This window comes from Phaeoacremonium minimum (assembly GCF_000392275.1).
Source record: "Phaeoacremonium minimum UCRPA7 unplaced genomic scaffold PA7_03_scaffold_62, whole genome shotgun sequence".
NCBI lineage: Eukaryota > Fungi > Ascomycota > Sordariomycetes > Togniniales > Togniniaceae > Phaeoacremonium > Phaeoacremonium minimum.
In genome coordinates, this window is record NW_006920969.1 from 143,143 (window position 1) to 163,543 (window position 20,401).

At 52.5% G+C, this 20,401-nt stretch overlaps 7 protein-coding genes across 7 annotated transcripts; 3 read left to right on the plus strand and 4 right to left on the minus strand.

Moving 5' to 3' along the window:
* Positions 1 to 881: 881 nt before the first annotated feature.
* On the minus strand, positions 882 to 2,728 carry UCRPA7_1121 (putative cytochrome p450 protein; the record flags this gene model as incomplete). Its single annotated transcript, XM_007913708.1, has 6 exons — positions 882 to 1,264; positions 1,315 to 1,506; positions 1,560 to 1,581; positions 1,637 to 2,043; positions 2,094 to 2,505; positions 2,567 to 2,728. 6 exons carry the CDS (start codon positions 2,726 to 2,728, stop codon positions 882 to 884), a joined length of 1,578 nt encoding a protein of 525 aa, XP_007911899.1.
* Positions 2,729 to 3,389: 661 nt separating this feature from the next.
* UCRPA7_1122 (putative wd repeat-containing protein) lies at positions 3,390 to 6,143 on the minus strand (the record flags this gene model as incomplete). The annotated part of the gene is made up of 2 exons (XM_007913709.1): positions 3,390 to 5,015; positions 5,067 to 6,143. The coding sequence occupies 2 exons, from the start codon at positions 6,141 to 6,143 to the stop codon at positions 3,390 to 3,392; spliced, it is 2,703 nt and encodes a 900-aa protein (XP_007911900.1).
* A 2,341-nt stretch (positions 6,144 to 8,484) lies between these two features.
* On the plus strand, positions 8,485 to 8,916 carry UCRPA7_1123 (putative mitochondrial import inner membrane translocase subunit tim-17 protein; the record flags this gene model as incomplete). Its single annotated transcript, XM_007913710.1, has 1 exon — positions 8,485 to 8,916. One exon carries the CDS (start codon positions 8,485 to 8,487, stop codon positions 8,914 to 8,916), a length of 432 nt encoding a protein of 143 aa, XP_007911901.1.
* A 442-nt stretch (positions 8,917 to 9,358) lies between these two features.
* Positions 9,359 to 10,871, minus strand: UCRPA7_1124 (putative l-asparaginase precursor protein; the record flags this gene model as incomplete). Its single annotated transcript, XM_007913711.1, has 2 exons — positions 9,359 to 10,660; positions 10,725 to 10,871. 2 exons carry the CDS (start codon positions 10,869 to 10,871, stop codon positions 9,359 to 9,361), a joined length of 1,449 nt encoding a protein of 482 aa, XP_007911902.1.
* Positions 10,872 to 11,625: 754 nt separating this feature from the next.
* Positions 11,626 to 12,351, plus strand: UCRPA7_1125 (putative efflux pump antibiotic resistance protein; the record flags this gene model as incomplete). The annotated part of the gene is made up of 1 exon (XM_007913712.1): positions 11,626 to 12,351. One exon carries the CDS (start codon positions 11,626 to 11,628, stop codon positions 12,349 to 12,351), a length of 726 nt encoding a protein of 241 aa, XP_007911903.1.
* A 2,355-nt stretch (positions 12,352 to 14,706) lies between these two features.
* Positions 14,707 to 17,111, minus strand: UCRPA7_1126 (putative wd-repeat protein; the record flags this gene model as incomplete). Its single annotated transcript, XM_007913713.1, has 2 exons — positions 14,707 to 14,734; positions 14,806 to 17,111. The coding sequence occupies 2 exons, from the start codon at positions 17,109 to 17,111 to the stop codon at positions 14,707 to 14,709; spliced, it is 2,334 nt and encodes a 777-aa protein (XP_007911904.1).
* Positions 17,112 to 18,877: 1,766 nt separating this feature from the next.
* UCRPA7_1127 (putative conserved secreted protein) lies at positions 18,878 to 19,771 on the plus strand (the record flags this gene model as incomplete). The annotated part of the gene is made up of 2 exons (XM_007913714.1): positions 18,878 to 19,084; positions 19,139 to 19,771. 2 exons carry the CDS (start codon positions 18,878 to 18,880, stop codon positions 19,769 to 19,771), a joined length of 840 nt encoding a protein of 279 aa, XP_007911905.1.
* Between the last annotated feature and the right edge of the window lie 630 nt (positions 19,772 to 20,401).

Sequence of the window (20,401 nt, forward strand, 5' to 3'; positions counted from 1 at the left end):
CATCCTCGCAAGGATCCTCCCAACACTCGTCGCCGCATGGGTCGCAGTCGTAGTCATCACAAGGATCGGGGCACGGATCGGGGCAAGGAGGAGGAGGCGGAGGATAGCCGCAATGGTCTGGCCGATCAGGAGGGCACCAGCAACCAGGCGGATACGGCGGCTGCCAGGGGCAAGTTGGACCAGCTCGTTTGCCGTTGTCAATCGGGTTCGCAGTTACAGCGAGTCCAAGCAGAGCAGCTGCCGCGATGAGTTGAGAGGAGAAGCGCATGATGAATTGCCCGCCCCGATAAGTTTAATAAGTCTTGTGATGAATGGTGCAATGAAGGTTGAAGTTGTCGACATTTCTGATCAAGTCGCTGGCCGGATTGGACCCTTTATCCTCCATGGGATGAGCGTCTGATGGCAGGTCTGATCGAAGGTTTGGTGGCTGCTCTGAGAGGATACTGAAAGAGGCGCATGCCCACAGACGTGCTCGCAAAGTTTAATATCGGAAGTGGAATGAAAATGGCACTCATACGGCGTGAGAGACTTTCACCCTGCATACGGCAAACCCTGTTTAAACCGGGCTAGATACCTAACTTCGCATTTCTTTGCGTCTGTGCTTGAGAGCCGCGCTTGATGATGACCTCAATTGCTCCGCTCTCTATAAGCCTTTCGTATCATCGAGGATGTCACCTTATGAAATGATATGATCATCGGATTTTTCACACGTGCCTAGATTGCAAATAGAGCCTTTTTACATGGCGCGGATCTGCCGGCGTATGAAGCGTTCAGCATTGTGGCTCCTCGAAACTTTCGCACATAAAAGTGTGAATCGATCCCTCGAAGTTTGAAGCGGATGAATCACAGCTGATACATGCCAACATCCACAACACTTGAAGTCAGAGCCTCTTCACCCGGACCTTCAATCCCCCCTTAGGTCGCAGTAAGGGGCTCGGGTTCAGGAGTTCCACCTTGCCAGTATCGATGACTTCGAACTCGAACTTGCTCAGGACCTCGATCAAGATTGCCTTGAACTCAACCACGGTCATGACCTTGCCGATACACATCCTCGGACCCTGCATGAATGCCGCGTATGCGTGAGAATCAGCAGACTCTCCGTCCAGCCGATCCCATCGATCCGGATTGAACACGTCGCAGTCATCTCCCCAGATGGTCGGGTTATGCTGGACCACGGCTGGCATCATAACCACTGTCGTGCCCTTTGGAATGTGGACACCCTGGATAATCACATCCTCTACGGCCTCGCGAGGTGCGGAGACAGCTGGAAACCATCAGCAAGGCTACTGGCAAAGTATGGCGCACCGATGTTACCTGGACACTGCCATCGCAGCAACTCTCGAGTGAAGTTGTTCAGATGAGGTAGATTCTCAATGTCAATGTAATCTGGGTTTGGTGTGCGCCTTAACAGCTCTTGAACCTCCTGTCGTAGGCGTTTGGTGATCTCAGGATACTGTGTAAAAACATATGTCATCCATACTAAAGAGCTTGCAGTCGTCTCGTGTCCTAGAACGGAATCAGTCTCAGTTGTCGCCGATGTCTTATGAGGGAAGCCGTACCTGCAGCCATGAAGGTGAGCACCTGGCGAGAAGAGTCAATGCACATATCTCCTGAGAGTCTCTGAGTCGTATCATACCTGATTGAGAATATCCTCCTCAGTCCATCTATCTTCGTCTGAAGCGTAATATTTGTCTTCCACCATATATGTCAACAAGTCCTTGACTCCTACGCTGTTGTCTTCTAGACCCCGTTTTCTTCTCTCACCAATTTCTGCAATTCGCTGCTTGACGATAGAACCCAGTTCACCATGCACAATTGCATTGGCATGCACAAAACGCTTATTCGCCTTCAGGGGCAGCCACGACCGTATCGGAATAAAGGCATTTATTGCAACCAGGACTTGGCCCATCGCGTCCGGTTCAAACACCTCATGGTAACAGTCGTGAAAAGAACTCCCTGAGGCAGACCGCAGGTTGTTCAGCTCCTTTCCTAAAGCAAAAACGCCCATGATGTCCAGCATTATCTTCGAGTACGTCGACACGACTATATCGGTCAATATCAGTCTGCCACACTGGCCTGACTGGCCCACTTACGCTCTACAACACCACCGTCCTCCTCAATAGCATGTTCAAAAAGCGCAGTCAGCTCCCTCGCCTTGTCCTGAAACATGGGCACCATCGCCTTGATGTTGGCAACAGAGAACAGCGCGCCCAGGAACTTCCGCTGGCGCTTGTGCTCCTCGCCGGCGGCGAAGACGATGCCCACGCCGACGATGTCGGCGATTAGCCGCCTGAAGAACTCGGGCTTCTCGAACGAGTAGCACTTTGTCTGCAGGATCTCCCTGTGCGCGGCGAGGCTCGTGACCAGCAGCGCGTCCGAGTTGCCGAACGTGAAGTAGCGGATCATGGACGCCGTGGGCCACCTGCGCATCCACGAGACGTAGGGCTCGTTAGGGCTCCCGCTCTTGAACTGGTTGATCGCCTGGCCGATGAGGAAGTGGTGGTCCTAGCAAGCAGGCTGTCAGCGATTTGAGGTTTGGTCCGTTGCATGTGCAGTCGGTACGAACCTTCGGTCCTGGCAGATGTCTTAGTGGAGAGACATAGTAAGGGTAGATGAAGAGCCAGTATGCCTTTACAGCAATGACCTGCGCAATATACAGCCCGACGATTACTTTGAGTGTGTCGAAGCTTGCGAGCCGTGCCAATATTGTTGATTTGGAGTAATCCATTCTCACCTCGTCCAAGTAGTACCGACTATGCTGAAGTAGTTCCAAAATAATCATACGCGAGCTGGGCGTAGCGAGCCATTTCTATACTCGATCTTACAGTTTCTTTTGCGCGGCCGCACGAAGCCCATCCGCCTATCTTCGAATGAAAATGACAGCTTTGCTTCTGGGCAGACCAGGGGCGGCCGCAGTCACGGTATCATTGCAGCGCGCTGCTACATGCGGACGGCGAATAGAAGAACCTCATTACTCAGCGTGCCCCCGTCTGTACATATAGAGTGCCATTGAAAGTGGTTATACCTCAATTGCTTGCATGCAGGAGATGCCTCTAGTGCTGCTCTTGCCGTGGCTGAAATAAAGATGTGTGGTGTGCTGCAATGCAAGATCCCCGCCTAGTACTGGGAGGCGCGACGTGGCACTGTCATCATGTGAGAGCAGTGTGGTAGCACAAATCAGCGATACGCAATACGCAATACGCATCGGAGGAACCTCCTCGAGAGGTGTTTGGGAAAGCATATGGATAGAGCATTGTATTTTGGGGTATCGGGATCCATCCTATTTTGAACGCCATCACCACAGCTACTCCCGTGGTTTCTTTCTTCCCTTGACTATTCTACAGGTGCCATTAAAAATCATTGGCCTTGCGGGACCATAACTACATCTGCTACAGTTTCCGGAAAACCTCGCCGAAGATCTCACGGCTCTTCAGCAGGTTGAGCACCCTCAGCCGCTCGTTCTCCAAATGCGCCGAGTCCGTCGCCTGGCCGCAGGGTAGGTGTGCGGCCGGGGCGCCGAACTCCTTCTCTAGAAATCTGATTGATGGGATCGAGCCACCTTCGCGGATATAAAGCGGTTTCTTCCCCCTCACCTCGCTGTCGTTCGTCGCAGACTTGCCGGCCTTTGCGCCATCCAGATTCCACACCTTGATAATGGCTTGTTCGAGGGTGCGGAAGATTTCATTGCCTGGATCGCCCAGCCAAGGCTCGGCTTTGTTGTCGATCTTTATGCTGAGTTGATTGCTGCTCTCGAGCTGCGCAAACTCATCCTGGAGGAATGAGTGGAGCGTCTCAATGACCTCGTCGACCTCCTGGCCCGGAACCAGCCGCAAGCTAATATTTGCACTCGCGTGGCTGCTAACAAGGCTTCCCTCGGGGCCACTAACTTTGTAGCGATGGATTGTGAGATTAGGCTCTCGCCAGCGAGCCAACAAGCTCGCCTTGAGAGTATCTGCGGGGCCATTGTCGGGGTTTCGTCGCATGAGGATGGAGGTGATGTCGCTATATCGTGCCTCTTCAGCCGGGGTGAGCGGAAGAATCGAGTCGTAGAACTTGGGAATCATGATCTTGTTCTTGGGCCCTTTTAATTTGGCAAGGACCGCAGTGAGGTCAGACAGTGGCTCGGCCATCATGTAGCTGCCATCGACTCCTGAATGAAGATCAGGGTGATTGCTGTCAACGCAGACTGTGGCATGGAGAACGCCACGCAGGCCATAAGTAAGGCAAGGTGTATCGTCATCCAGCCAGTAGCTGTTGGCCAGGAGAACATAGTCGATATGACCGATAAGCGCCTTGTTCTGACGAATCGTGTCTTGAAAACCTCGGCTTCCAGACTCCTCTTCACCCTCAATGAGGAAGATGATGTCTGACTCAAGCTGTTTCGCTTGCATTAAATCAGTGACAGCGTAGAGAGCCGCGATGATTGGGCCCTTGTTATCGCTTACGCCTCGTCCATATAGGTAGCCATTGGTTCCTTTTAGCTGAAAGGGATCTGTGAGCCACTTTGATCCCTTCTTCATCTCCGCGGAAACGACATCATAGTGGCCATAAAAAAGGATTCGCTTGCGCTTCTCAGCCGGCTCAAGCTTGCCACTGAATTTGGCGCAAACAACAGGATTGTGGTGCTTGTCCGTGGAGAGCATTTCGACTTGAGCACCGAGCCGCTTGAACAAATTGCAGAGGAAGCTCGCACCTCTCCGACAGTCCTCGCCAAACTCGGGACGCGAGGACACTGTTTTGTATGACACAAACTCACGCAGAGATGTGAACATCATGTCCTCGGACTCTTCCGAGATCTCCTCGGCAGTAGTTGATTTGTCTTTTACACGCCACACACCGACTGAGTCGTCATTAGCTCCAGTGATGTACAGCTGGTCGCCATGATGGGCCGTTACAACAGATGCTAAAATCTTGCCGTCGTGTGCCTTCCATCGAGAGAGGCAATGATATTTCTGGCTGACTGTTTCGGCTGAAGACGAGGGATGATCCGTTCCATAGTGAACAGTGCTGTGTTTCTGCCATAAGAGTTAGCCATGCTCGACATAGAGGGTTCACGGGAACCTTACAGCAGCAGAACCGGTGGCTGAAGCACTCCAGAGATAGCCCCATTGCATCTGGAGAGTCATGATATCACCTTCGTGAGCCTTGACCACCCGTAGTTTCTGCTTTGTATCGAGATCCCACAGCTCTATGATGCCGTCTATCTTGCCACTGTAGAGGAATGATCCATCAATTGCCAAAGAAAGCACTGATTCACCCTCATCTGTGCCGAGTGTCATAATTTCCTCGATTCCGGGCTCGTCGTCATCATCTTCATCCTCTACAGGAGTGGTGCCCAGCCGCCATAGCTTGATGGTGCCGTCTCCAGCACCGCTAATTAGCACTTCCTCGTCACTGTCGACGTGTACGGTTGGGCCCTTGGCCATCAACATGCAGTATACGTAGCCGTAGTGTGCGAATTGGTAGCACGATGCAGGATCCACTTCCAGGACAGTCTGGGCTTTCGGGATCAAAGCCCATCGCTCATCCAGTCTCCGGGGCGTACTGGTCCCGCCTACTGCTTTCGAGTCGAAGAACCTGTGGTACCTACGATCGGGGTGGTGTGCAGAGTCATGTAGCGCTTTCCGCTTTGGATCCGTGAGGTTTATCCACTGGATCGCCGTATTCTGCGAGCCGATATATACAGTCTCCTGCTGACGGGAATATGCCACCGAGAAGATGTCCCCGACGTCGTGGGTGCTGAATATCTCGTAGAGCCTCTTGAACGTCTTTGGGCACCAGACCGATATAATGGCATCGCCAGCACTGGAGAACAGCAGCGATTGACTGTCATTGTCGGTCGAGGTGGAGGTAGAGGCCGATGCTCGTTTTGAGGGCGGGGCGGGAGACGAGAGGAAGAGGCAGAGGATGCTTCGCTTGTGGGCCTGGATGCGCTGGACGAGCTCAAAGGTGGCCAATGACCAGACGACAATCTCGCCGTCGTGGGTGCCGGCAAAGATGTACTCGTCGTTGACGGCGAGGGCGAGGACGGAGCTGTCGTGCTTGAGCTCGTGGATGCGTTCGGGCTGCAGCTGCAGCTGCGTCTGGCCGTCGAGCTCGTTGCCTGCAGCCGTGGGGTCGACGGGCGTCGCCGCTGAAGGCATTGGGTCTGTGATGGAGGCTGACGATCAGTGGACTGGCATGATCCGGTGTCCTGGAGCATCAAGCAGCAATTGGTGACAATGAGCTGAAAGAAAGGGGAGAGGAGTAGGTCGAGAAGTGGTGTGCAGCAGCTTGCGTTCGAGTCACTGGCAACGCAGCAAGGCTCATGACGGCATTTCCTCAACCGCTGATTTGCCTGGCGCCGTCCCTTGCAGTTGAGGGAAGGTCTAGCCTTCTAGCCTTAGCTGCCGCAGCCCCTCAAGATCCACCAAAACAAGGATCCACGTTAAGGTTAGGGGGAGCCCCGGCGGACCCTCAGCCCTAGAATGCTGGAGCTGATACTGACATCTTTCCCCGGAAGTCGGTTTCGAGGTGAAGTGTGGAAGTGAAGTGTCCGTGCAAATAAAGCTGACTCAACTCACCATGATGCTGGCCACGATGCCACAGCTCCTCCTGCTTCTTGATCTTCTTGCAGCCGTTGCACCCATCGTCCGGTGCAGCATCCAGAGTCATCTCCCTGAAATCTCTCAGCGGCCCGTTGGCGATGCCGACTGCCATCGCTCTGACTCCGACTCCGACAGCCGCCAGCGTGCCAAGCAAGCAAATGGAGTCAGTCTTTCCTCGGTCAGCCAGCCGGTTCGTTACCTGAGCACCATGCAAAAAAGAACAATCCAAAAACAAATAGGACAAGAGACTCTTCAAATAAGACACACTCTATGAGGTGTTTTGAAGGGCCGCCATCGGCTCCGGGGCGTTTTCTTTTGACGAATGACGTGCCTCCAGGGACAGCTGGCATCATACGGCGCTGGGAATGCCCACTGTACGCACTGGACGCAGTGGGCGCAGTGTACGGGAGCACACGGCTCGGCTGGCCGGCGTCGTATCCCCTGAGCAAATGGATGGCAAATGAGACGACACGGATCACCGCTTGGGTCTGGGGGCGCGTCTTTTAGGTTATCGTGTCCCTCACCGCCTGTATGGCGAACTGCCTCTGGCATTGGTGGGACTTGCTGTCCACTGTGACACCTGATGACTCCCTCGAATCTCCATGTGGGCTGCCTGTGGGTGGGCTGCCTGTGTGGTGGAACAGTTCTCATGTGAGTCGCTGCTGAGATCTTCCCGAGACCCGACAGGCTGGTCTCCTTCTCCCAAAGTTTGCCCTGGGGTTTCAAAAGACCAATTGACCACAAGAGAGAGTCGAGCAGAGGTGAGGGCTAGGCGTCATCTCGTCAGCTTCTAGTGTATAAACTGAGCTCTGTGAACTACACTGGAGGCTCACCACATCCTCCTCCTTCCTTCCCACGGAGCCCATGGAAGCAAACTTGGCATCACTAATACAACTTTCGTGATTGACAGTGAGACATTGCGCACATCAACGGGAAGGCAAGGGACCGCCATGTCTCTATCTGTGCCCAATGGGCTGTTAGGCCCTCGCTGTACTCTACACGAGTTTCCACTTTCGAGGTCACACCGCAACACCAGCACTGACGGCGACCTACACCTACTCATGCACAGGAAGTAATCTAGAGAACAGTGCTGGACTTCCTCGAGGCCAAACGGCACTATAATTCAATAGCGACATCGGGTGACAGACTCGGCTGCAAGGGCACCCTGCTTCATCATGTCTTGATGGCATAGGCTAACTTATCAATCCGAGATAAGAGGATGAAGTGTAGCAAGTGCAGGTGCGTTGAATTGCATCAGATCTCCGAACATCCAAGGCAATCTAGATACCGTAGTGTTGTGGCTTCGGATGATAGGGATTTTAATTTTTTTTTTCCCTCCCCCCTAATCTGGAAATCGGTCACGCACCAGCCGAAATGCAGCGTTCGACAGAATAACTACTATGAGATTTGAACGTGACATCTTGTACGGAGGCATAGACAAAGTATCAGCATTTTACCTAGCCAGTCTCAGTCTGCTCAAACTGCATAGTACTAAAGCAAGCGCTACATTAGCTTCGATGGTATAAAGAGGTCAAGTAACTCCGTAATAAGCTGTCAGATGGAAAGAGAGCCGCCGCGGGTGACTCAGCATCGGAGGTGAGACCAGGCGAAATGCCGGCTCGGGGAAGCTCGGACCACCCCTTGGCCCAGAAATTTTGAGCATTTGGCTCTGAGCATCTTGTGTTGGAACAGATGACGACAAAACCTTCATACAGGACCAACGCATCCCACCATCTTCTCTCTTTGCGTAGCAGCCATCCTGAGCCTGTTTGTGCTTTTTCCTTGCCTCTTAAGCGGTTCGTCTTCACTCGCAACAGTAGGGAGAGCAAAAGCGACGTATTGCGCGACCACCAACCCCGTGGCCTTCTGACCACTGCGACCAGACACATCTTCCATCATGGATCACACACGCGATCCCTGCCCTTGGGTCATCCTCAATGACTTTGGAGGTGCTTTCTGCATGGGTGCGATTGGTGGTACAATATGGCACGGCATCAAGGGCTTCAGAAACTCGCCGTACGGCGAGAGGCGGATAGGCGCCCTCACAGCCGTCAAGATGCGAGCACCGGTTCTGGGCGGCAACTTCGGCGTGTGGGGAGGCATGTTCTCGACTTTCGACTGCGCGGTCAAGGGCATCCGAAAGAAGGAGGATCCGTACAATGCCATCATCGCCGGTTTCTTCACTGGTGGTGCATTGGCCGTCCGAGGTGGCTATAAGGCCGCCCGTAATGGTGCTATCGGTTGTGCGGTACTGTTGGCGGTCATTGAGGGTGTCGGAATTGCGTTCCAGAAGATGCTGGCTGGCAGCACAAAGCTGGAGGTGAGTTGATATTGCCCTTATTGATGATCGCCCCAGACTATACTCCACGATGCACGATATGGCTATCTAGACTTCATGAAGCTGACCCAAAATTCTATCCAGGTCCCACAACCTCCGCCGTCAGAGAACAAGGCTTTTGCGTAAGCCACGTCGACACATAAATAATCACGGTCCGACGACATACCACTCTACTCCTTCGACGCTGCACGGATAGCGCCTCCTGTATTTTCCACGGATTTATCATGGTCTCGCATATTGAACGGGCGGGGCGTTGCATCATATGTAGTATAGACAAGGGTTCCGGTCAACGACTCGCAAAAGGGCAGAGCAACCGACAACGAACTCATTGATACAAGCAAAAATAATACCTCTTCATTGAATCTCGCTCTATCTATGAATAACTGGTCTATGGATCTCTGTCTATATCATACTGACATGAACATGAAGGACCTTACTCCTCACTGACCCAATCGCTAATTTCTTCAGGCTGGCCATGACCAATGAAACCCTGACGCTTCGATTCAGTATCATCCCGGAAGAGCTTGAACACTGCCTTCCCCTTATCATCGATCCACGCTCGAATGAGACCACCGCAATTGTGGTCGTCTAAGATATCCCCTCGAACCTCGACCACATCCCCATGGGCATTACGAACGATTGTTGCCTCGATACCGATAATACCACCCTCTCCCTCGCCGGTCTTTCCCCAGCGATCGCCTGCACTCTTCTGCAACTCGCCACCGGGGCCCGTAACATCGCTGAGGGCAACAGCAGACGACTCTGGTTTCCATCGGGCAATGGCAGCAACGGTCCGCGCTGCATTAACTCGCAAGAACGAGTCGCCATTCCCAGTGCCTGAGACGGCAACGGACCGAGTGGTTGTGAGCTTGGATTGCGATGCTTGCTGGATGGGAGTATACATGAAAGGCGTCGGTAGACAATCCGCCATGATGCTTCTCAAAGATGCGCCAAACTCCACGATTGGGCCAGTTTGACGGATATAGTCCATGCCCATCTCCCAGGCACTCTTCTGTCCGGTCCTGCGAGTCGGATCGCCCTCCTCGGTCCATTCCTCCGCCCAGTAACCCGCCCCGATCGCGGGCGTGTCACCAATTCGGCCCGTTAGCTTGTTCGTCAGTCCTCCTGTGCTAGTTGCGCAGCAGACCACTCCATCACTGTCCAAGGCGACTGCTCCGCATGTGCCCTGGGGCAGGTATTCCTCGCTATCCCAGGTAGCCACCTTAGACTTGCCAGCCTTCTCCCGCTCCAGGGCCCGGATGTGCTCATCCCACCGAGGCTGCGTGAAGTAATACGACGGCTCAACCATCTCCAGCCCATACTGTTTCGCGAGCGACTCCGCCGTCCTGCCATGGATCAGGGTGTGGCCCTGAGCAGACGGCGCATCGGGGTTGTTCGGGTCGTACTCCGTCGGTGTCGCGCTTCCCTCGAGGACGTGCCTGTGGTTGCCGCCGAGGTCCTGCTCTCCGTGCTCGAGGATTGCGCGAGCGAGCAAGATGGGATTCTTGACTCGCTGCAGGCCTATGACGCCGACACCACGCTTCTTGAAGCCGCGTGACACCATGACGCTGGCCTCCAGCTCGTTGATGCCATCGCGGGTGAATACGGCGCCGTGGCCGGAGTTGAAGAGCGGGTCGTTCTCGAGGAGCGTCACGGCGAAGGTTGCGGCTTCGAGAGCGGAGGGGAGGTCACTTTTCGAGGAGGCGGTGCGCATGTACGTGTGCGTTTTAGATATCTAGTGGTAAGCATTAGTTATTACTCCATATAATTGAACGATTGCTTCGCATGCATGAGCTTACAATAGTTAGAAGCGCCGTTCGAAGGGCCTCGTACCTCTCTGGCGCGAGGTTCGCAGGCGTGATATTTCCTGCCCCGCCATGGATGATGAGCCGGGGCTTCACTTTGACTTTGGCTGCTGAAACAGGGGTTTGCCGTTTGTATTCCATCTTGTGCCTCTATGGTGAGCTCTCCTACTAGCAACACCGCAAACCGATCACGTAGACGCCCAAAGTTGAGGTTGAGTATGGCAGATTCGGTCTTGGCCGAACGTTATCATAGCTGGAGGCGTGGCTCTAACACCATCGCGGGGTGCTTTGAGCTCACGGCATTTCACCTTCCCTATTCGGCAGCAATTGGAGACTACATAGAATCCAAGACTTGTAAGAAACATCCCCAATCAAACTGCTGACGCGGACAGCTCTTCTCAAGAGCCCCACGCCTCGCACTACAGAGTTGCAATGTATTATAAAGCTTACATCAACGAAGTCCGAGCATGGTCTGTCGCACTGGCGCATTGAGGCACGGTACCGGGCTGTCAGCCCTAAGAGGAACCTCGATCCTACAGGACAGCTCCCCGGATGTCCATGCTGCGGCGTAGAGTGGTGTGGATTGGGCCATATAAGATGACCAGATGGCAGCTCCCACCGTCAACTTCAATTTCATAGGCTCTGTTGTCGTATACTATATTGGCGAAAGCTCCTCGTGCCAGTCACCCTCGACAATATGGGGGACAGGTTGATCGACCGGTTGCCGCCGGCACCGAAGCCGTGCAAGATGCTGGTCTTGGGATTGGGACTGCCTCGATCTGGCACGAAGTGTAAGCCCAGCAGCATACCAGCGATCCTGTATTGCGATTTGCATTAACAGCACCTAGCAATACGATACGCACTGAACATCTTGGGGATACCAACTTATCACACAATGGACGCCATTGCAGCCCAGGACATTCCCTACTGGAACGAAGCCATGGCCGCGAAATATACCGGGAACAAGCGGCCGTATGACCAGAGTGACTTCTCCAAGTTTCTGTGGAAATACGATGGCATCATAGACGCGCCGGCCATGTTCTTCCTGGAGGAGTGGATTGCCGCGAACCCCGACGCCAAGGTCATTTTGAACAAGCGCAGCTTTGATTCATGGTACAGATCGGTGTCCAACACCGGCTTCCGCCTGACAGCTTGGCCGTGGTGGCCATATATCCGCCCGTTCCAGTCCGGGCACCTGTATGCCTGGTACCAGTACGCCTGCACGTGGCTGAACTTGATGGGTCAACAGGGGTACGCGACCAAGCCGCAGCATGAGCGGTGGACACGGGAGAATTACCGGAAGACGTACGACGAACATTACCCCCGTGTCCGGGCCCTGGTGCCTGCTGATAGGATCTTGGAGTTCGAGCTGGGCAAGGACGGGTGGAATGAGCTGTGCGCGTTTCTGGACAAGGACGTCCCGGACCAGCCGTTCCCACACATGAACGAGGCGAAGGGCATGGTTGAGCAGAGGTTGGCATTGATCTGGCAGGATGCTATGAAGAATTTCTTGAAAGTGATGTCAACTACGGGGATTGCCGCTGCAGTATTTGCTTTTGGGTGGATGCGATGGAGAGGTCAACTAGTAGCTCTGGCACGGGGAATTACTCCTCCTGGATGATCTATCACTGTCGCGGCACAGAGCACTTGTAGCCCATCAGTCAGCATTTTCGAGCCATAGATCATACGGCGATAGTAGCAAGACCTGTCCATTGCCAATACTCGAGGTGCGACTACCCATCAGCGTGCCCTATCCTATGTTTCCGGCCGAGTTTTCGAAAATGTGAAGATCACCACCTGCCCCGAAGCAGACCCTACCGCCAAATGTTCACCCGCAGCGACCCAAGGAAGATATAGGTAATCATTTGGGAGAAAAACAACGTTCTCTCCGTTGCGCTGGATCCATGTGTAGTCCTTAGTTATGCTGAAGGTCGGATGATCGGGTTTCCCTCTTGAAGCTTGGACGATGATGGATGAGAAATCGCTATACACGTAGTCCTCCGCGTATGGGTCAAATGGGAGGTCGCTTGGGAGCTCGTCGCCGCTGATGAATGACCAGCAACGTTGGGACTGTACTTCCCAGATACAGATCTGGTGCAACGGGGACGTGTTGATGCGACCAGAAACATACACCCCGCAAGGCGACCAGGCGAGACCCAGACAATAGCGTCTAGGACACGGAAGATCTACAGTCAACTCCCTTGCTTCAATATCTAATACTGCAACCTGTCGAGATTGTCCGCCGACCACAAGTAGCTTGCCATCAGGTGACAAGGCTATCGAATTGACCCAGTCGGAGCTTGAAGGCAAGTCGCGCTGAAGCAGATTATCCTCCGTCTCCAGATCTACAACGACTGGGTGGAAACCTTCTGTTAGGGCAAATATTCCACTCTCGGCAGAGAATGCACATGTCTTGGCAAAGTGTGTATCGAAACGGTAGAGCTCGTCTCCCGAGTCTGTGTCCCAAATTCGAAGTACTGAGTTCTCCTGACCCCGTTCCGAACATGAGCCCAAAAGTCGTCCATCTGTGTAAAAGGCGACCTCAGTTGTCTTTTCGTTACTAGACATAGAACCAAGCACATGGGTCAGTTTACGCGTTGGCACATCCCAGATTTGGATGGCCCGATAAGCCATGATAACTGCAAGGAGGCTTCGGTCTGGGGAGAACCGGATCAAGGATGGGAGATCCCCATGCTGATGGCCCTCCGTTTCTTTGGCGATGCCGCCCTGAATCACTGCTTGAGCATCTAGCACACGAACTCCGCCACCAGAGCCTCCAACTACCAAGAGAGGATTCTCTGCCGAGGAAGAACCAGTTACTGCGGTGTAGTAATGTCCGGTGCCAGCAACCAAGCCCATGCAGTTTCCATCGGCGGTCCATGTACGAAGCGTCATGTCTCGAGAACATGATGCCAGATTTCCATCTGGTAGGAACGCGATGGCGTAAACGTAGTCCGTGTGGCCCTTCAGCACACTCAATAGTTTGCCATCACCATTCCAGAGCCGGATCGTCTTGTCTCTTGAAGCAGTCGCAATGATACCCGCCGAATTGCATGCAACACTTGTCACGACTGCATCGTGGCCCTTGAGGGTGTGCTGGATGTCTCCAGAAGATGACCAAATAATAGCAGTCTCATCTTCGGATCCAGAAACAACACGGCCGTCAGGCAGGACAGCTACACTAGACACGTAGTCATCGTGGCCCTCAAGTACGAGCTCTTCCTCGCCAGTCGCACTCCATACGCGAACAGTATTGTCATCGGCAGCCGAAAGGATCTTCCCATCTGGAGTGGATGCTAAGCATCTGATAGCCTCGTAATGACCCTGAAGGCTTTGTTCCAGTTGGCCATCTTTGTTCCAGATCCTCACTATAGGATCAAGAGTGCCTGTCGCAAGTCTCCCGTCCGGGAGGAATGCGATAGCTTGAACTACATCATCATGCTCTAGGGATTGGATCACGTCTCCAGAGGCACTCCAGATTAGTACGATGCCAGTACCAGCACGAGTTCTGGAACAGCACGCGACTCGCCCGTCGGGTGCGATTGCTGCGGCAGATACCCACCAGTCCAAACCGTCAAGCGTCTGTAGAACCGGGTCCCAACTTTCTCTCATATTTGGTTTCTCCAATATCCACCTTGGTTCAGAACCTTCATACAATTCTCTGACGCGGCTTTTCGTGGGAGTAAATATCAGGGCCGATATGTAGACCTGCAGCGGCGCGGTGCGGATGGCAGGATAATGGTAGAGCAGAAATCTTTGTGCATCTGAGATGAAAATCGACAAGGCTTCATTCGTCCCACTCATCTTGTCTACAAAGCCCTTCAGTTTAGACAAGGCGCTGACTCCAACGGTTAACTGCCGCAATAGACTGAGTGCCTCAAGCCAATGTAGGAATTTCGTCTCGAAGAAGTGGTTGAGCCGCTCGCAGAGACGAGAGACAGTACTGCCCCCCGAAGTCTCGGTTTCGCACAGATGATCAGACCAGTACAGAGCTGCATACTTCGCTGGGGACAAAATGTCAGGCTGCGGCGCGTCAATGCTTTCCGCGAGAGCTCCTACGCTTGAAAGGCCGTACATATTCCGCCTCAGAGTCAGTTCCAACACATCGATTGCTCGCTCTGTCATCTTCACGTGTTCACCAACGATGTCGCCATGGTATATTTCGTCAACCAGATAGTCTTTAGCCGATTGGTGGACGAAGTATACTGTGTTGTCTCGGACTGTTAGGAATGAGCCGCATTTTTTTACTATCGTTGTTGCCGGTACATTGGGTCGTAGACCGGCTTGTAGACCAACTTCCTCAAGCCGGAGCGGTCGAAATGCGGACATGACAGCTGCAAGAATTGCTTTGCAGAACCCCGGGTCACTCCTCTTTAGGCGATTGATCATGTCCATCATCCGTTCGTAAAGCTCCTTCAGTCCGGGAGGCATCTCTGTCAAGACCTCCAAAGCATCGTAGTCTTCCACTTCTTCAAGCTCCTTACACACCAATGCTACCCAGAGAAATGTCCCGTTGGCCTTGTTGCGGAGTATTTCAACAACGGAAGATTGAATGTCTAAACCGTACCCCTTCTGACCGAGTTCTGACACTTTGTGATTGATATATGCATTCACGGGTTCCGTTAGCAGGGCTGCATCCAGCTCAAGGCTCACACGTTTTGGCTCCTCAAGAGAGTTCAGCTTTGTGTCGAGTGCTGCCCTGCCTCGGCGACTAGATAGGAGTATCTTCACGCGGGAAGATCCTCGGCTAACTTCCGCCAAGAGGTCGACTAGGTCTGGTAAGCCAGGCTTCGACTGCTCGTCGCACTCGTCTAAGGCGTCAACCGCAAGAACAATCCGAGGCGTTGTCTCGTCGTCAAGTATGCTCTTCAACGCTGAAGAAAGCGCGAAGAAAGCGTTCTTGTCCTCGAACAGGACCTTCCCAGCCGTCTTGTATTTGTCTCGGATGTGCGAGATTAAGGATCTTCGTTGATCTAAGAGAAGCCAGACTAATCCTCTTAGAATTGTAGTTGCGTTGCTCAGCTTTGCATCGGTGGCTTGGATGAAGAAGTACGATGTGGTGGTATCTCCGCTTCGCTTAGCACGCAACTCGAGTTCACGCAGTATTCCCATCATCAACATTGTCTTCCCGGTGCCTGCATCACCCCTAATCCAGAGCATTCGAGTTTGTTGATCATCTTCGGCGTCCCAATTAACGAACTTCTTGTACTCGCTATTGTCGAGAACCCATTTGTATGCATCGTCTAACAGATCATCTTTGCGTGCCTCAATCGCCCGAATCTCGTCTCGTGGATCAACAACCCGGAGATCGCGGAGGCAGTTTTCGTCGCCATCCTCCATACGCCACTCTAGCTGCGTTGCCGTCTGTTTCTCAATGGCAGCATGGATGTCTCCGAGCTGAGACCGAAGATCATCTGCTTGGCTCTTAGTTACCGCAAGTAGCTCATCCAGAGTGCTTCGCATCGCTTGAGTGCTATACTCTGTGCTGTCTGATCGAAGAGCTACCTCGGCAGATTTCACCGCTGCCAAAGAGCCATCCCAGTCATTCATCTGCACGAGTCCCCGTAAGAATTCCAATCCTTGGTGGCGGTAGTAGGACACCACACTTTTCGTGGTGTATGTAATGATAGCCTTATACAAATCCAAGACTCTCGCCTTGAGGGAAGATCTCAAGTCGGAGAAGGAGCGTCCATGAGCACTTTCGACATTGATGTTCTCTCTCAGTATCAGATTTGACATGCTATAGTACCACTTCATGGAGGTTACCACATAAACAATGCCACTGCGGTTGGCATCAGTAGAAGTCAATGGGTTCAGGAATATCTGTAATCCTAAAGATATTCCTGACCAAGCGGCCGCAGCGGCCGGCATGCTTGAGACAGCCATGTCGATTATGTCTTTGAGCTTGAAGACATAGTCAATAGCTGTTTTGACGTGGCCCTCATATTTTGCTATCTTGGCTGTTTTCTTCAGGCCTGCCTGAATGATCATATTAAGCCTTTCCTGGCGAATGCCTCTCTGATTTGTCTGCGGGATGGCATTGTCTTGTGAGACGCTTTTCTCCGCGGCAGATTCAGAAGCTCCAGTAGCTTGAGCGCGTTGCAATGCAAGTTCTCGGGACAGGATCTTCTCAAATCTCGTCATGAGATCAGCCTCAGAGGACTTGAGATCATCGTATGCTTCATCCCATAGCTGTGACGAGATAGATCCAGCGTCTTCTGGTAGGCTTTGAGGCTTCAAAGCAGTCATCGGCGTTGCAACGGTGGGTGCAGGCGATGTCTCCGAAGCCGTTGCGGAAGGCGGCTCAGCCGCATTGGCAGCTGGCGCTGGTCCAGCATCGTCCTTCTTTGGCCGATGGATTAGCTTTGAAAGCGAAGGCATTTTCGATCTGGCCGTATAATAGACAGTTCAACGCCGTCACCCGAAGCCAAAAGAGCTTTCCTCACGAAGCAATGCGGCTGAAGAGCCCTGATGGAGCACTGTCGCAGGAGGGGGCGCAGGTGTTTCATTGTTTACCAAGCCAAGCCTCAAACTGCACCGAAAAAACGCAGCTCAGTGGCCCAGCAAGTGCTGATTGGACATTGACTGCTGGATTCCATGTCGACACACAGCGTTACTATGCAGTACGCTATTCAGAAGAGTGTGTAAATAGCAAAACAGACATGCAAGTGAACCATTCTTCGCAAGCATCTGAGGATTGTCTTCCATCCAGCACGTTACTCCCCTGGAATGTGGCGGTCTCAAGGAAGCAGGGTCTCCGCCGAGGCTTCAGGGCCGTGCCGGGGGTTCACAACGCCACACCGACCTAAGCGACTCGACTCCAAGCGCCGGCTCTGATAATGCAATGTAATGGTACCATTCGGCATTTGATCATGTGCGATTCAATCACCGTTCCTTGAAGCGGCGAAAATGCGGAGACCGCGGTGGCCGATCCTCAATCATATGCTACCGAGACTCTGAGCAGCCGCCGTCTTCTCCGCTCCCCGCATCTCAGAAGTTGGCTGTCCCGAGAGTCTCGGCTACAGATGACGTATTAATGTTCCCAGTCACACATATATATTCGAAAAATTTGCCTGCAGTCAGTCTCACTGCATTTTCACGGATGAAACTTGCAGCTTTCACGAGCGACAGCTTGTTTGAGGGTCACAGTCTTGATTAGCAGCCCTGCAGGTCCAGACCACCCATCTCCGTGTGTGGTTACATCTCTACCTCAAGATGCATCGACTTCGCGATGGTTTCCGTTCCCTCATTCGTTCAAAAGATGGACGGGCTAGGCAAGAGAAGTTGCCTAGTGACATGGACGCGCCGAGCCAGATGGTGCCATCCGAAATATCTCGGCCAAAGTCATCAGAGGGTAAGCTCCCCCGTGAGGTGCTATAAGCGTCATTATCGTCATTACGGGTTTTCATCTCTCAGAGCCTTGGGGATTTCCGGCGGGCCTCAATTCAAATCGCCGGGACTAGGAGACTTTTTGGAATGGTGATCTTCTCGAGCCAACGTAGTCAATGCTGCGCTATCGAGATAGCCCTACTCGGTCCAAGAAAATCACTGAGCTGAAAAGCCGAAAGTAGGTTGGATCAATCTGACTAGTCCAACTGGAGCCCGTCGACTTACATAGTCTAAATGCCGCGATGCCCTACATGGCCCGAACGACGTGTCGCCTTATCTCAGGTTGTCGATCTATCAATAGTATATGTCTCACTTCAACATCCCTACCTTATAGTTGCCCTGCCTTGATTATTTTCGCCTCACATCGGTTGCTTATATTTTTTACACTTTCGAGATAGTTGGACCCTCTTGCTTGTGTGCATGCAATTCTCGCACTGTTCGTTTCTTTCTTAGTCGTCCTTTACTAGACTATAATGGCGTTTCTCAATGCTTTGATTCTAACATTTGCTACCCTTACCGTAGGTGCTCGAATACAACCACGAGCTGACAACACTTTGCCTGTTGGCACAAACCCTATATCACAGAGCAGCTTTAGCGTCCAGTATCTTGGTTTACAGAAAGCCGACAACAGCTGCAGTCATCGGGATCTTGGGTTCACTGGCAGTATTGCTGGAAAATGGTATGCTGTCTATGGGGACACCTTGTGGTGCGATACAGGAGTTACAGATCCTGCAAATGACACTTCTGGCTTCCATGGAATGGTGCGAGACTCCGTCTCGGCCATGACCAGTGATCCTCTAGTTGTCCACGATTTGAACCTCAACAACGATAAACCAGTGCCTCACCAGCTACAACTGGTCCCATTCAACTCAGCTTGGGGCGAGACTAATGTCTATGGGTTTGGAGGGACGAGCTTATGCGAGACTGATGCAGTCAGCGCCACGGCTGCTCTATTCTATCTTGTTGTAAGACCGCTATCTAGCTCAGCTCTTCTTCATGATATTGATAAAGGCGGATAGAATGCAAATGACGCCGGCTTGAAGGGAGCTGGTGTCGCGAAGGTGCAAGTCATTAACGGTACACCAACCGTCACTCAGCGATATGGGGACAATGGTTGGTGGTGGAATTCTACAGATACTCCCCGTTATGGTGATGTTTGTGCCTACCGCGACGTCAACTCGGAGTACATATATGCCTATGGTGGCGCACCGACATCGATCACCGACTGGGGACAAAGTGCATATGTCTATCTGGTTCGCGTCAAAGCGAGCGAGGCATTCGACCTCAGCAAATACCAATATTGGTGGGGCCTGCAACAAGGCTGGAAGTCGACTGTTCTCACATCGTTTACATCTGAGACAGCCGTTTGGTGGGGAACGGGTCAGGGGCAAATTGTCTACAGCCCATACTACCAGTGCTACATCCTGGTCAACATGGGCAATGGTGGAAGCGATGTCAAGCTTCGCACAGCACCAGCTCCCGAAGGCCCGTGGACGGCCGATGTTAAAGTCTATACGGCTACGCCCATTGACGGTGGACTGACATATGCAGGTGTTGCTCACCCTTATCTAGATCCCACTGGCAGAACGCTTGTGGTCTCGTGGACCAACAACAACAATATTGAGGTTATCAGAATAAGTTTCTCGAAATGATTTATGAATATATTGACCATGATACCTGATTGTGGCTGGCGTTATAGGGGCTGATAGAATGAGAGAGTATCGACTCTTTATAAATGCAAGGGATACTATCATGATGTAGTATAGAACAGAGAGCCGCTTTCATCAATGCGCAGAGAATCTTGCAATGTTCGCATATGCTGCTGTCTCAAATATGCAAATCAACCCGTCCTTTAGTTCTCTCGCCATTCTCCCCTGGAAGCAGACTCGTATACTCCGCCACCAGATGGCCATTGTCAAGATCATGCACGGTGCCTGTCCACCTAAATCTAGCGTAGGGCGGTATGAAGCCAGTTTCATCCATACCCGCCTCTTCTAGCGTCATAAGAGTTCGAAATCCTTTAGCAAGAATTCTGGAGTCCCAGGGTCCCTCTCTGAAATCTCCCCAATACTGAACGAGCGTTGTCAGCACATTTGCTGCTTCTTCTCGGAGCCCCCGCTGGCGACATGTGTGAATGACCATGCAGATGGAAGGCAATATTCCAATTTCGAATGTAAACCGAATTTTGGGCTTTTCTCCAGGATCTTCCAGAAACATCTTGAATAGCGCCAATATTTTGCGATACTCCTCAGTAAAGCCGTCATATGTAAGTCCACCTTCAG